The 17,001-nt window shown below is 38.7% G+C and overlaps 1 protein-coding gene across 2 annotated transcripts in view; it reads right to left on the minus strand.

The window, feature by feature from the left end:
- The window catches only part of WDR91 (WD repeat domain 91), a 30,092-nt gene that overhangs the window by 12,922 nt on the left and 169 nt on the right, over positions 1–17,001 (minus strand). Inside the window, exons 2-11 of one of the 2 annotated variants that reach the window (XM_063447553.1) lie at positions 16,558–16,714; positions 14,618–14,797; positions 14,174–14,381; positions 13,181–13,263; positions 12,977–13,095; positions 9,166–9,352; positions 8,405–8,548; positions 6,340–6,533; positions 3,424–3,574; positions 2,320–2,414 (exon numbers count right to left, since the gene is read on the minus strand). In XM_063447553.1, the coding sequence (XP_063303623.1) occupies positions 2,320–2,414; positions 3,424–3,574; positions 6,340–6,533; positions 8,405–8,548; positions 9,166–9,352; positions 12,977–13,095; positions 13,181–13,263; positions 14,174–14,381; positions 14,618–14,797; positions 16,558–16,680 (1,484 nt within the window). In that variant the 5' untranslated portion in view covers positions 16,681–16,714. The remainder of the gene's footprint in view (positions 1–2,319; positions 2,415–3,423; positions 3,575–6,339; positions 6,534–8,404; positions 8,549–9,165; positions 9,353–12,976; positions 13,096–13,180; positions 13,264–14,173; positions 14,382–14,617; positions 14,798–16,557; positions 16,715–17,001) is intronic. The other variant, XM_063447554.1, reaches the window with a different exon arrangement.

The following is a 17,001-nucleotide window of genomic DNA, read 5'->3' on the forward strand; positions in this document are numbered from 1 at the left end:
ATGCTCTAGCTTCCGGTGGACAAGTAACTTCTCACAGCTCCCTCCTTGTAATATGTAAAAATAGAAGCGGCAGGGAGCAGTGCTCCCCGCCACTTCCTAAGCCCCCATGTCCTCCCTCACTCAGTGGGGGTTAATATGACCCCCATAATAGTATAAGGGAGATTAAAATCTCCTGAATGCCCCTACTGGCCCCCACCCATGAGCGGCGGGTGGAGGCCCTGAATGAAAATGGGGGGGGTAGGGGGGACCAATTGTCCCCACCCTGTCAGGGTATTTATATCGGCAGACATGTTGTGCTATGATAGAAATTAAAATGTATATCGTCAGAGTCAATCTGAACAGAGCAGACTCCATTTTGTTATTGTCAAGTTAACAAAAGACACAAGATTTCTATCCCTTCTGTAAAACTAACCACTTTGCCAGAAGCTAAAGGAATGCTTAGTATATACAAATCGAGTGATAAGAAATGAGAACGGGGGATGGACAGACTGTTAGCTAAATGTTAATGGACAAAGACAAAGGGAAGAGAGAGGTATGCGGAGGTATGCAGAGAAAGCAAAGCAAAGCAAGGGGGCAAGGCAGTCAGGATCGCAGGCTAAGAAAGAAAAGCAGAGTCAGAGCAAGAAATCCATTCAGTTCCTGAGACTACCTACTAATCTGATGAAAATATCTACTCAACTGGTAATTATACTGGTTTCATTTAATTCATCTAAAATTAATTAAACATTTTCTAATAGCATGATATATGACTGGATAAATCACGATCAGATTTTGATATTTAGAAATCTTAGTTAACTAAGAAGTATATGATTAAACATTCTATTCTGCAGATAGAAAAGATTAATGATGTATTTAATGTGACATATCACATGTTAGCATATCGTGATATTTATCCAGGTGTATTGATTTGCTCTAAAATAAGATAAAATATCTGTTTAGGCAAGTTAAAATTCTGCTTATAGAACATGGTAGATTACTCTTATTGGATGGTTCCAGGAAATGACTAATGAGCTGGTATAAATTTTATTTTATTTAAAATCACATGAGAATAGGTCTTAATTACTTAGGAGGTCTAGCCAGCATTGAAAGGGTTATTTTAACTGTCAGCTAAAGTTTTATAGCCTTAAGCTGCAAGGTCTGTGTGCAAGTTTCACTTTCGAAGCTCTGTGAAAGACAGTCATAAATCTTGTCTTGACAATTGAAGCTATATTAACCATTGGAAAGCGTATTACCATTGTATTGCATACCATGTTATACTGAATATTCATTGATTATTGTCACGCATGTTACTTATTATTATTATTTAAATTGTCACAATAAATTGTATCTATTTTTATAACAAATTGTTATTTTATTTATATGGAATACATTTCACTTACACAATAACGATCTTTGGGATCTGAGAATTGAAATAGTGGGCAATTCTCAACTGTTTACTATTATTATCCCATAAATATCCCCACAACCCATCTTTTTGAAAGCAACCAGAGGGTTATGAGTCAAATTACAGAGCATGGGAAAATAACTTTCCCACGCTGTGTAAAATGAAACAGAGCACTCTGGATTTCAAGCCAACCAATCAAAGCGCTCTGAGCCCAATTGCAGGGCGTGGGAAAGCTCAGTCTGCGCCGTGCCCTCCATGGGTGAAGATGGATTCTTTTTTTAGCGTCTGGATTTTTCTTTTTTGTCTGATTTTTTTTATTTTATAAATTTGACGGGTATTCTGTTTTTTTGTTTGACCTTTTTGGGGGCTGAAAAAAATAAGGTTTTAGAAAAAAGAAGACATCAAATAAGGATTAAGGATCAAATAATGTAAGGATTTTATTTATTTACAGGGATTTAGATTTATGGTCTCCCCCTCACTATTTTTAGGGTGAGGGAGGTAGGTAATACTTTAAATGTTTTTTTGGGGTGAGAGGGTGTGACTAGGGGTTTGGGGACCCCTAAATCACCTGGGGGGGGTGAGTATTTTCAGATTTAACCCCCACCCGTCTCCAATGGGGGAGAGGAGGAAAGGAGGACAGTATTCCCCCCCCAGCATTTTCATTTAGGGCCCCCACCCATGGGTGGGGGCCAGATGGGGGAAGGGCGGGGGGAGAAGTACAATAGATGCACACCCTCCATTTAGTTTTTTTTTTTTTTTACTTTGTTTTTTTATAATTATATTTTTTGTTTTGGCATTGTTCTTCTTATGCATTAATTGATGGTGACATGTCGGTGCCTTGGATCAGTAATATTTGTGGTTATGTATGCCTATTTCACTTGTACCTTTTATTGTCTTCATTTACAACAAGAAAAAACATTTTTTTTATATATAACCTGGGCATGTCATCAGCAATTCCAATTTCACATAAGTTCTTCTTTGCTTCTGTGTCATACAGCCGAACGGTGCCTACTTCACTGCCCAGCAAGAGCTGCTCCAACCAACCATAGGAGAAAAGAGCAACAATGTTAGTATTGGATCTAACTACAGTGAAAAAGAGTTTGGCTCACTTACTGTGCTTAGTGCAACTGCATAGTTATTTTGCTGGTCAATTGAAAGAATTATACTTCAAACATTTCTTCTGCTACTGCATACCAGGCTATAAATATTAATTCAAAGCCCAGTGTTCAACCTGCATGCTATGGTATAGTAGACTCCTGTAAACATGCTGATGAGGGTTTATGTCATGATCTGAAAAGTGGTGCCAAGTTTTAAAAGTGGTAATGTTTGGTACAGTCATCATGGAAACCAAATAGAATCACAATGCGAATACTATTGGAGATTATTTCACTTTTAAGATGACCGTGTTTTACAGAACTATCCCCCTTTGACCGAATGGTTGTTAATAGCCGTATTCCTGGCACTATAGCTCCATCTGGCCCCCCCCCCCCCCCCCCAGTCAGTGAATAAAGGGTTAAATACCCTTTACTTGCCTGATCCAAGCGCAGATGTCCCTCAGCGCTGGTTTGCGGCTTCTTCTCCGTCCCCTGATGAGCGGGCGCTAATGTACATGCTGCACGTGCATTAGACCTTCCCATAGGAAAGCATTGAATCAATGCTTTCCTATGTGGAAAACTCTGACGCAGGAGGTCCTCATGCAGAGCGTGAGGATGTCCAGCGTTAGTTACCGGAACAAAGGTCCGTTAGGATTCAGGAAGTGAATCTCAGACAGTCACTGGAGGCAGACTTAGTGCTGCAATTCTATGAAACTGCAATGTTTAACATTGCAGCTCTAAGTGCAATAGGGACACTGCACCCAGACCACTTCAATAAACTGACGTGGCCTTGTTGCCTATAGTGTCCCTTTAATAAAACTGCTGAAAAGTTAAGATGGAAAACTAATCCATGAAAGTGTGTGCTAGAGGAGAGATATTTTCTTCCAATTCATATGCAATCCAATGTGAATGTAATACGAAGGTCTAATTGTAAGTAACACTCACCAGCCTGTCCCTCTTTGTCGCCCATTCCAGAGATAGAAGAGCAGACTTTGATATGGAAGAAGCTTTGGTCTGCATGATGCCATCGATAGACCAAACTTTAATCACCCCATCAACGTCCAGACTGGCCACCCGACGCCCTGAGCAGTCCACCCTGGCAGAAATTAGACATAACACATGCAAATACATTTAGCTGGGTTCCACCAAAAAATAGGTTTGTAGTTTCAGAGAGAGGGAGGTGAAAATTCAAACAGTAATGGGTACATTGCCAAATTCGGAATGGAGAAAAAACATCTGGTTCTGTACAGGGCCAGTCAGACTGCATTAACCAGTCATTGCTCACAGCATTAAACACACGCTCAATTAACTCGCCCGGAGCCATAATCCCCGCACATACTGGACCCCTAAACAGGCTCACAGCTTACCGACAATATGGGGAAGAAGAGCAAGAAGCAGAGAGTGGATCCGGGCACGGGATCCGGAGATATAGGGGCTTTTCTCCAAGCCGCATCGCGGCCTGCTGAGTCCAAGATGGCGCCCGAGATCTATGCCTCACACTCCTCGGACGAGGTTAGCTTCTTTGCAGAGCCTGCACTGCTGACACGCGCGCAACAACTGCCACACTTACAATGCTATACAATGCCTTTAACCCCTTAAAGGACACATGACATGTCTGACATGTCATGATTCCCTTTTATTCCAGAAGTTTGGTCCTTAAGTGGTTAATACACTTTATAAAAAAAAAAAGGCAGACAATTTTCGGAGATGATGTACAGGGAGTGCAGAATTATTAGGCAAGTTGTATTTTTGAGGATTCATTTTATTATTGAACAACAACCATGTTCTCAATGAACCCAAAAAAACTCATTAATATCAAAGCTGAATATTTTTGGAAGTAGTTTTTAGTTTGTTTTTAGTTATAGCTATTTTAGGGGGATATCTGTGTGTGCAGGTGACTATTACTGTGCATAATTATTAGGCAACTTAACAAAAAACAAATATATACCCATTTCAATTATTTATTTTTACCAGTGAAACCAATATAACATCTCAACATTCACAAATATACATTTCTGACATTCAAAAACATAACAAAAACAAATCAGTGACCAATATAGCCACCTTTCTTTGCAAGGACACTCAAAAGCCTGCCATCCATGGATTCTGTCAGTGTTTTGATCTGTTCACCATCAACATTGCGTGCAGCAGCAACCACAGCCTCCCAGACACTGTTCAGAGAGGTGTACTGTTTTCCCTCCTTGTAAATCTCACATTTGATGATGGACCACAGGTTATCAATGGGGTTCAGATCAGGTGAACAAGGAGGCCATGTCATTAGATTTTCTTCTTTTATACCCTTTCTTGACAGCCACGCTGTGGAGTACTTGGACGCGTGTGATGGAGCATTGTCCTGCATGAAAATCATGTTTTTCTTGAAGGATGCAGACTTCTTCCTGTACCACTGCTTGAAGAAGGTGTCTTCCAGAAACTGGCAGTAGGACTGGGAGTTGAGCTTGACTCCATCCTCAACCCGAAAAGGCCCCACAAGCTCATCTTTGATGATACCAGCCCAAACCAGTACTCCACCTCCACCTTGCTGGCGTCTGAGTCGGACTGGAGCTCTCTGCCCTTTACCAATCCAGCCACGGGCCCATCCATCTGGCCCATCAAGACTCACTCTCATTTCATCAGTCCATAAAACCTTAGAAAAATCAGTCTTGAGATATTTCTTGGCCCAGTCTTGACGTTTCAGCTTGTCAGTCTTGTTCAGTGGTGGTCGTCTTTCAGCCTTTCTTACCTTGGCCATGTCTCTGAGTATTGCACACCTTGTGCTTTCGGGCACTCCAGTGATGTTGCAGCTCTGAAATATGGCCAAACTGGTGGCAAGTGGCATCTTGGCAGCTGCACGCTTGACTTTTCTCAGTTCATGGGCAGTTATTTTGCGCCTTGGTTTTTCCACATGCTTCTTGCGACCCTGTTGACTATTTTGAATGAAACGCTTGATTGTTCGATGATCATGCTTCAGAAGCTTTGCAAGTTTAAGAGTGCTGCATCCCTCTGCAAGATATCTCACTATTTTTGACTTTTCTGAGCCTGTCAAGTCCTTCTTTTGACCCATTTTGCCAAAGGAAAGGAAGTTGCCTAATAATTATGCACACCTGATATAGGGTGTTGATGTCATTAGACCACACCCCTTCTCATTACAGAGATGCACATCACCTAATATGCTTAATTGGTAGTAGGCTTTCGAGCCTATACAGCTTGGAGTAAGACAACATGCATAAAGAGGATGATGTGGTCAAAATACTCATTTGCCTAATAATTCTGCACTCCCTTTATAGTGAACTGTGATACCCCATCCTGTATGACTTCTAAGTGTCTCCCTTTCTTTATTCTGTACCCGTAAATTTTATGCCTCAATAAAAGAAAGATTGGAAAAGAAAACAATTAGGATGGGGCTAGTAAATTACAGGGGGCGAGGGGTCCCTTATCTAGCCTTTAGATGGCTATAAGTCCCAAGCCAGTAGCCCCCTCCTCATCCCTTAAATAGGCTTAGCTACAACCTACCCCCTCCCCACATACACCACATTTAAAAGTGGACATGGTATTTGAAGTAAGTCATTAAGGAGAAATAAAGAAAATGTGCAAAGATTGGTAGGTAACCACTACAATAAACTAGATTAGTTTTGGTCCATGAATTCAAATTGTATACAGGCTGTTACATATTTTGATTTCCCATTCCTCCAACCACATTTGTTACATTACCTTGAATTTGGAAAACACAAACTTGTACGACGTTCTCCCTGCACGTCTTCTTTTGAAACGGTCTACTATGCTTTATGAGAAATCATCCAGCCTTGCATGATAGTTTTAGTTCTGAATAAGTAAACGGTGGTCAATAAATAAAATGCCAAGTACCTGCAGTGCATTATCGAAGAGTGATGTTCTCCATACTCGTCCTGGCTCAAAACTATAAAAGGCTGCTCTGGTTTATCATTCGCACCTGAGGTACCAGCTCCCAGAACTCTGGTTAGTGCATCTCCTGAATCACTATGTGTTTCAGACCGGACATCAGGATCCACATCTACTGAGTCCAACTTCTTCTCAATGCTCTGAATTCAGGATTGTAGAAACATGCAAGAAATACATTTCAGACGTTCATCACTTTAGAGCAGACTTCCCCAAACTCCGGCCCTCCAGGAGTTGCTGAACTACAACTCCAATGATTCTATGAATGAAATAGATCGGCTAAGAATCATGGGAGTTGTAGTTCAGCAACATCTGGAGGGCCGGAGTTGGGGGAAGCCTGCTTTAGACAGTTACGGGCATATTGATATCACAAAAATGAGCAAACATCAATAAGGGTAACACAAAAAGGCTTCAAAGGAATTCTCCAAAGCATCATTACTACAGTCCACTTAAAGGACCACTCTAGGCACCCAGACCACTTCAGCTTAATGAAGTGGTCTGGGTGCCAGGTCCAGCTAGGGTTAACCCATTTTTTTTTTATAAACATAGCAGTTTCAGAGAAACTGCTATGTTTATTAATGGGTTAAGCCTTCCCCCAAATCCTCTAGTGGCTGTCTCACCGACAGCCGCTAGAGGCGCTTGTGTGATTCACAAAAATCACAGTGAGAGCATGCAAGTGTCCATAGGAAAGCATTGTAAATGCTTTCCTATGCGACCGGCTGAATGCGCGCGCAGCTCTTGCCGCGCGTGCGCATTCAGCCGACGGGGCGGAACGGAGGCAGAGATCTCCCCGCCCAGCGATGGAAAAAGGTAAGTTTTACCCCTTTTTCCCTTTCCAGAGCCGGGTGGGAGGGGGACCCTGAGGGTGGGGGCACCCTCAGGGCACTATAGTGCCAGGAAAACGAGTATGTTTTCCTGGCACTATAGTGGTCCTTTAAGTGATTATGGTGCCATGTGTGCCCTGTTGCCCTCCCAGTCTAAGTAGGCAAACCATTTAAGAATGTCTTGACAGCTTACTTGGGGCCCGCCTGGCAGCTGTACAAATGTAAACTACAATCAACTTTTAAATCCGACTTTACCTTTTTTTCTTAAAGGGACACTGTAGGCAACCAGACCACTTCAGCTCATTAAAGAGGTCTGGGTGCTGTGACCCTTTTGCACTTAGTGTTGCAATGTAAAACATTGCAGTTCCAGAGAAACTGCAATGTTTACATTGCAGCTCTAAGTCTGCCATCTATGTTAGACAGCCACTAGAGGGCTTCTGGAATCCAAACCGGTTTTCGGCGCTGGATTTAGGCAAGTGGCTGAACCCCTTCAGCTCCACAGGAGGGGGGCACGAGGAAGGGGGGGACCTATTAACTTTATAGTGCCAGGAAAACTTCCTGGCACTATAGGATCCCTTTAATATAAATAAATACATATATACATATGTTTTAGGGCAAAATGCATGTAATTGGGGGTTGGGTTCCATGGCCTATTTAACCCTAATCCTCCCTCTTAATTGGGCCATTATATTACATATAATAACAAATAAGCTGCCAAATCCTATGCCCACTCAAAATGGATTCCAACAAACTGCACAGTACTGTGTGGACAGAATAAGGCCAATTGGAATGTAACACTTTGGTGGACAAGAAATGGTCAGTTGCCATAATCAGTCTTTAAAGGAAACAACGAATAAAAAATGTCTTTGCTAATTATTTTGAAACAGCCCAGTGCTTGACAAATGACCTTAGACAGTCTATAAACCAGATACAGCTTTTAATTTAAACGAAACCACCTAGGTTTCCTTCTACCACAGTCAGAAAACTGTAAAATACACAAAAAGAAAAATAAAAATGCTGTAATATTCTTTTGACGCCAAGGCTTCCTGCCTCCTAGGATTTGTCATTGACCTAAGTAAGGGATATAATGTATCAACAGTAAAGCACGTAAACCAGGTCCATTTGTACATGGATACAGGTAATAAAGTAACAGTGAGTGGACGTGTACAGGAAATTTAAAATAGGTTTACCTGCGACGATCCCTTAGACAGGAGCTCTTTCCTCTCTTGTAAACGCCTCTGCCGTGCCAGGTTAGCTTCAGTGGATCCTGGCACAACAAGAACATTTTGGACAGCCTTGGCTTCTTTAGGTGCCGTCACAACCTCTTTTGCTTTCTAAAAAAAAAAAAAACAACAACACAATGAAACTTAAATGTGTATATAAATGAACACATTACCAAGACCGGTATGCCCCTTGCATGATAGCTCAACATCTTAGCTCTATCTTAGCTCTATCAAACCAGTTAATAAAGCTTGAAGTGTGACACATGAATAATATGATAATGAGCATCATACATCATGATAATGAGCATCATGGTAACAGTATTGATAGATAAAAAAAATGCAGACTGTGTATTACTAGATTTACAATTTTGTTACAAAGTGTACATGGCACGGTAAACATAATTAAAGTAGAATTAAAGTTCAATCTATGTGATAATAAATAATATTTTGTGGAAGAGGACAGGTTCATTCAGCATTACTTCTCATAAATACTTAAAAAAAAAATAAAAAATTATTCTTTTATTTTTTTATTCACAAGTCAAGTCAATACCTTAAACAAGAACAGCCACATTCCTACAAGTTTGTCCTAAGTTTAATTCACACCACATAACACTAGTGTAATTCTAACACTGATGATAATCTCTCCATCAAGAGTACCACATGTGCAAAATATAAGTAATAAATACACACAACACATTTTCTACACTCTAGTGTTTATCTAACATTACCTGATTATTAGCAGCCTCCTTCTTTAGAGGCAAGGCAGCCACACTCTGTGTTGGTGAAGAGACAGAGGGCTGAAGAGTTGGTCTGGCTGGAGGTTTCTTGCTTTGTGGAAGCAGGGATGAAAGGAAGCTGGTTGTTTTTGGAGACTGAACAGCCAGCCCTGAATTCCTCTGACTGGATACCATGTTACTGCAGCAACAGATCACAAGATAAACAAAACACACATTAAAACAGTGGAGAAAAAAAAAAAAAAAAAAAAAGGATTGTTTTGTTTTTTCATTATACGATATCTATTACTCACGTCAATTGTTGTCTTTTTATTATTTGTAAAGGGCTACGTTAAGTAACATCCACTAAACTCATTGCAATGGTTAATGTGCCGCGAGTCTGAGGGTACTGTCCCCTGACATTCTGTTAACCCCTTTAGACCGCAGCCAAAAGTACAAGTTGTGAACGAAACAAAATGTAAACAAAACCTGGCATTTGCGCTATATGCCTGTCCAACCGTAATTCACCTCTTTCATATTAAATGTACCCCCCCTTATTATATATCATTTTATTCAGGGGAAACAGGGCTTTCATTTAATATCAAATATTTAGCTATGAAACATAATTTAATATGAAAAAAATGGGAGAAAATACGTTTATTTTTTATTTTTTTTTGTTCTACATGACATTTTAACTGTCAATGTCATAATACTGTTTGCTTTTACTGCAATACAATACACATATTTGTATTCAGCAAAGTCTCACGTGTAAAACAGTACCCCCTATGTACAGGTTTTATGATGTTTTGGGAAGTTACAGGGTCAAATATAGCGTGTTACATTTGAAATTGAAATTCGCCAGATTGGTTACGTTGCCTTTGAGACTGTATAGTAGCCCAGGAAATAAATTTACATCCATAATGGCATACCATTTGCAATAGTAGATGACCCAAGGTATTGCAAATGTGGTATTTCCAGTCTTTTTTAGTAGCCATTTGGTCACAAACACTGGCCAAAGTTAGCGTTAGTATTTGTTTGTGTGTGAAAAATGCAAAAGACGCCAATTTTGTCCAGTGTTTGTGACTAAGTGGCTGCTAAAAAAGACTGGACATACCCCATTTGCAATACCTTGGGTTGTCTACTATTGCAAATAGTATGCCATCATAGGGGTAATTTTCATTCTTGGGCTACCATAGGGTCATAAAGGCAACGTAAGCAATCTGGCGAATTTTAATGTGAAAAAAATGAAACACAAGCCTTATATTTGACGCTGTAATTTTTGAAAACACCATAAAACCTGTACATGAGGGGTACTGTTGTACTCGGGAGACTTTGCTGAGCACAAATATTTGTGTTTCAAAACAGTAAAAAGTATTGCAACAATAATATCGTCCGTGTAAGTGCTGTTTGTGCGTGAAAAATGCAAAAAACTTCATTTTACTGGCGATATCATCGTTGTAATACATTTTACTGTTTTGAAACACTAATATTTGTGTTCAGCGAAGTCTCCCGAGTTAAACAGTACCCCCCATGTACAGGTTTTATGGTGTCTTGGAAAGTTATAGGGTTAAATATAGTGCTAGCAAATTAAATTCCCTATACTTTCGGCATGGGTTGTCAGGCAGGTCCCGCTAATTGTAATTCATTAGGATACCTAACTATGTAAAATTATTACATAAATATATGTATATATACGTATATATATAATTTTTTTAAAATATTTGTATTTATATATAGATATATATATATATATAGTGATATATACGTATATATTTATGTATATAGATATATATATTATTTCGTTCTACGTGTATTTTGATATAGATATATATATATATATATATATATATATATTAATATCACAATACAGTTAGAACGAAATAAAACACATCTATATATTTTTTTATATTTTATTTGTAATAATTTTTTTATTTTATTATTTACGTATTTACATATTTTTTATATTATATATAAATATATATATAACAATAATTATATATATTTAATCAGTATCAGTCTACGTGTAATTTGATATTAATATATATATATAATTATATATATATATTAATATTAAAATACACCTAGACGGTTTATGTGTGTGTGTGTGTGTGTGTATATGTGTATATATATATATATACTTATATATATGATCTAAGTATATATGTTTTTTTTTACACTTATTTTAATTAATTTGAATTTGATTTCCAGCCAGCAGGGGGACTAACTGTCATTACAGTTAGTCCCCCTGCTGGCATTTCTGCAGCCAGCTATACCGGTCATGTGATTGTGAGGTCCTCGCAAGGACCTCACTCTCACATGGCCCGGGGGGCTGAAGAGAGCAGACGTGCCGTGGGGGGCTCCCTGGGAGTCCCCCCAACCGCGATCGCCGGCGTGAGATCGCCGGCGACCGGGTAAGTTACAAAAAACCGGAGGGCGTACTATTACGTCCTGCGGCGTTTAGAGCCGCTTTTAAAAGGACGTAATAGTACGCCCTCCGGTCTTAAGGGGTTAAACAGCTTTGAGAGGTTTGACAAAGCAAACCCCAATACAAATATATTATAATGAGAAATAAAAATAAGCAGGGATCTGCCTGCACACCAAACCAGTACATGGACTGAAAACGTCAATCTCCTTTTAAATGAATCTTTAATAAACGTACAAGTTTTAAACTCTTCTAAAGACCGTGAGTGCTCACCATTCTTCATAATTATATTTATACATATACACACACACACAGATTTTACAAGTCTCCAGACCTTGGTTGGCAATGAAAAACAGGATTAGCCCAGGCCCCAGTCTATCACTGCCAACCAAAATGGTTGTTCAAAATGGCACGATCTGTAATACTCATTAATGACAGAACCAAAATAGTGGATGCAGCTGTGAATTTAAGAAAAAAAACTGACATAGTGATACAGTACAGTAGACATAAAATTGCGCTGCCAAAAATACACTCACTAGATCAGGGATAGGCAACCTTCGGCACTCCAGATGTTGTGCACTACATCCCCCATAATGCTCTTACACACATAATGATGGCAAATCATGGGAGGTGCAGTCCAAAACATCTGCAGTGCCGAAGGTTGCCTATGCCTGCACTAGATGATTGATGAGTATATCACCTTAAGGTGCCTCTCCTTGGAATTCTGGGGAGCTATTCCATATCGCCGCCACCTATATGGTGATATGTACATGTACATTTATTTAAAGGACAACTGTAATTTAATGAACATTTAAAGAATCCTCATGACGTATATTGATTTTGTTTTTCATTTTTGAGAATATTTTACTCTTACATAGCTGAACAGCCATGTTGTGTCCGGTTATCTGACCAACTGCTGCTCAACCTAACTTGCCTGCTGTGAATGCACGGTGTGAAACTGCTGCAGCAGGCTAGTTAATGAGCAGCAGTTTGTCAGATAACAGTACAGACTCACCCAACATGACTGCAGAGCCAAAGTTTCTCAGACTATATATATATATATACATACACACACACACACACACACCATTTTTCATTTCTTTTTTACATTTAGATAAACACAATGAGATCTCTCTCTCATATATATCATTAAATCTATTTAAATGTAAGAATTTAATGACAGTTGTCCTTTAAAGTTTCAGTACAAGTAGTAGACTATCATAATTTTCCTTTTCTTCTTTTCTTTTTACAAAGCACCTGTTTCTCTGGACACTATTTTTCACGAGGCTTTCCTGGTCAAAATGAAGGCTGATCACCATGGTAAGCAAAATTCAAAATAGGAGTGGCAAATGTTAGCCATCACTGGTATACTGAATGCTGTTTGTGCAAATTATTCATACTGACAGCTCTGAATCCCCCAACCGATCCATATTTGACACATAGTGCGGCAGCTTGTGGTGGACTAAGGGCCCATCGTCACCATCCTTCCTTGTTCGTTGGGTCTCAGATTGCAGAGCAAAAAGCTGAACGAATAGAAGAAAGGTTTAGATAAAATCAATAAGGGTACAGGCTCTTCACTGAGAAATGAGTGGATAACATTCTACTGACCTTTTGTCTCAAGACATCATTCTCTTCCTGCATGTGGACAATTTTCTGAAATTCTGTGTCAAAGTTCAAGATTGTAGGCACAGGTGCAAGAAGGTTAAAGAAGGTAAAACCAAAAGTGGATTACTTGCTCTCCCTTACTCTATAGCTGATATATGGTTTGGTTTTCTTTAAATCCCTTCCCTCCCCTGATCAGAAGGCACGCACGAGCTCCGAGCCAACAAAACATTCCACATCAACTGGACCACTCAAGAAACTTGGTGACATCGGAAGAGTTTAAAAAAAAAAAAAAAAAAAAAAAAAAAAAATGCAGTCTGGGAGCTTTGCCTAGATCTGTATTCCAAGTAAGTAAAATAAAAACTTTTTTTGCGTGTTGTATTTCACCTATAAACAGTTGTCAGTAGGGCATAGTAACTTTAAACTTTTGTTTCTTTATAAATAAAAGGTTACAGTAACCTTTTAAGGGTTTACTCAATAAACCAAATCCAAGAACAATTGATCCACTGTTCACTCATGCATTCCAGAAGACAATTGGGTTCAACATAAAATCCAAGCACCATGAACACCCACTGTACAGCACTACAAAGATACAGGTATTTTATAAATAATAAAATAATTGCATGCCATCAGTATGGAAGCCTACAAGATAAGTCAGCATAACAAGTTCAATTCAATAAAATGAGAGGATCTGTGATAAATGCTTTATAGTGCACACTGACAACTATGAATAAGACTCTCAAACATGAATCTTTTAAAATAATAGAATTTGTTGACTTTGACCTCAAAATGTTCTCACTAAAATCATATTTCACAGCATACATACATTTGACCTATTTCTGAACAGCTACTCTATAGGCTTTTAAATGAAAAAAAAAACACTAGTGTCAGGTTAATGTACAGTTTGCTTGATAATACAATTTCAGCTACTTCCAGATATGTTCTTTACAAAAAAAAATTTCCTCCACAGAAAATCAACAATAGCAAATAAAAGGATATGCATACACTGAAAAAGGACACTGAGGAAGTTATGTAGTGATACCGTGAAATTGTCTGCCCACTTTCGGGAGAAATAGGAGGCAAAGATTGGATTCCCTTCAGGGGTTGGCAGGAAGGGTAAGGCAAACCATTCTTTCCATTCAGGCTGATTTTGTAACTCTGCAGCTTGTTTTTGGAAGAAGTCATGTGCCTTATCTGTCCGGCTGGTCTGTGATGCAAAGATAACCAGATACAGTAATAATACATTAAGCAGAGGTTCCTATGACATTCACATTTAATATTGAAGGCAAATTAGGTGGGCCTTGTAGCTAAAAACAGAATTATGGTGAAGGATGCCCTAAATCTGAGGGAGGGCAAAGATAAAAAAAAAAAAAAAAAAATGTATTACATCATAAATGGTTGGCTGCAGAGACCTTAGTATCAATAGAAGATTAATTAACCCACCTGCACTGTGTTGACAAGATAATAGCGGAACAGACTGGTCCTCAGTTTGTGGATGGTTGGACGATACGCATCTTCGAGGCGGCTGAAAAGACGTCTTTCAAGATAAGCCCAATAATCCAGCAAGCCATTCAGATCATAACTCTGGATAAACTGCAGGAGCTGATCCACAATTCTATCCACCTGCCAATGATATTAACCCAACCCGACAAACAGTTATATATTGCATATATCAACTACCATATGGTCATACAATTATAGAGCAAGCCATTCAGATTACCCCCTTTAGGCAAATATCTTATTTTGGCGACCTTGACAAGCTGCTGCAGGACGGTTTAAGGTGGCCTTCATACCTCTGGGTCTTTTTAAAAGTATACCACCTAAAAAAGTTAAAACGCCTGCCAGCTACAGCCAGAAACTGTTGGTGAACATTTATATACATAATTAAAATATGCAAGATATTCTGCAAAAACTTTACTTCCTGTATTTATAAACAAAGAAGGATTTGTGCCGATTCAGTCCCGGACAGTGCTGCACCAAAAATTAATAAAGGGACACGCACGGTTAAATCAATATTTTACAGGTTACATTCAAGTGTTAATTTCACATTTTATGAATGCAGCTGAGATGGAGGTGCAGAGAAGAGTACCAATACATTTCAAGATCTTCATAAAACGTTTAACATTAACCTAGTGCAATACTGCTTCCCTTAAACGATGGAGACTGCTGGAAGTCATCGTGACAGAAAACAGATTAAATTATAAAAATGGCCAATCAATCACTAATCAGTAAGAGTTTATACAAAATACTTTTTCTTGGCTATTCGCCTATTACTGTTGTTCTAGCTACTTAAGCGTTTAGTCCTAGATTCATATCATTCCACACTATCTGTACAGACCCCTGTCCTGGGTGTTAGGGACAAAATTGTAAATGTAAAAAATTACATTTTTTTTTTGTTTGTTTGTTTTTGTTTTTTTAAATGTACTGTGACTGTTTGATTTATATTGACGGAGTACGATTTACAATAAATGTGCCTTCTTAAATTATTATTAAATGTCATGTCCACGCTAACTTCTTGGGCATCATTTATTAATTGCTTGATTTGTTTTAGTTTCCAATTATACAGCTTTGCAGTATTTGCCAGGAGTATGTAACCATTTATAAACTTTATACATCAGAGACACTGGGTGCACAACCTCCTGCAGCCAGGCAAAATCCGGTCAGGAATACATGACCACTGGCTCACAGCTTACAAAATTCGACGTAGCAACAAGTGAGCATGCACACCTGCCGTCAGAGTTGGTCAATGGAAATGTGTTGTCGTCAGGCCCAGTTATGTGAGACCAGGTGACAGGTCACTTTCTCAACTTTATGGCTTGGATGCGGCAGCAGTAAGATTTCACTGAATAGTACTCCAATTGATTTTACAGTGGAACTGTAACCAAATACTACTGAATGTCAGTCACTGTCACAGGAGTACAAGTAGAGTTTTTGGAAGGAGGGTGGGATTTAGGGTTAGTATACCATCATGGGGGGAGGGAGGTTAGGAACACATGCATTAAGTAATCTTGGATTGTAGGTTCAATTCCCCTAATCGCTAATCGCATTGAATCAAAATAATTAAGTTAATTCAGTTGCAATTCTTCTCTGTATGCATTTAACAAATCCATTGAGACCTATAGAACTATATAAAGAAGTGCAAAAACAGCTGAACAACTACATGTTTTTGGGAATAGCCACTTGAGTTAGACTTAGCAAAGTTTTGACTACAACTACCATATACAGTTCAGTGATTTGCATAGACAATTATTTCAACTATTTCCCTATTTAATGCATTGTCTGCTATTTACTTAACACACTATTGAAATCTTGAGAAGAGTAACATATATACAAGTCTACATCAGTTGTAAAGAGATGCGTTTATCACATATGAAGAGGTTTACCCGGAGTCCTTTCTCTTTGTCAGCTTTGATATCAGCTTCAAAGAATTTCAAAGTGTTGGTGAACCCTCTGAAGGTGAGGTATTCTCTGACCAGGTCATCTGTGCGTTCCACTGCAGACGTCATCACATCACACTGTATGTGTGGACCCGCCAGTTTACTAAAAATAAATACATTTAAATAAAAAAAAAAAGAATAAAAAAACAACAACAACAAAAACACATTTACATGATTATGTTCTCATGTAATGAATGATTAAGAATGCACTTACTGAAAAGGTATTAAAAACAATAAATTGAAATAACATCATACATGCAAACTGCTGCAGGCTATTGTGAAAAGTAGTTTATGTATCTAATAAGGTAAGTTTCTTGGGTAATATGTTATGTATTCTCCAAGGAATTTCCACTTTCATGTATCTGAGATCTAATGCAGGATTATGTAATC

Source organism: Pelobates fuscus, chromosome 3 (assembly GCF_036172605.1).
Source record: "Pelobates fuscus isolate aPelFus1 chromosome 3, aPelFus1.pri, whole genome shotgun sequence".
Lineage (NCBI taxonomy): Eukaryota > Metazoa > Chordata > Amphibia > Anura > Pelobatidae > Pelobates > Pelobates fuscus.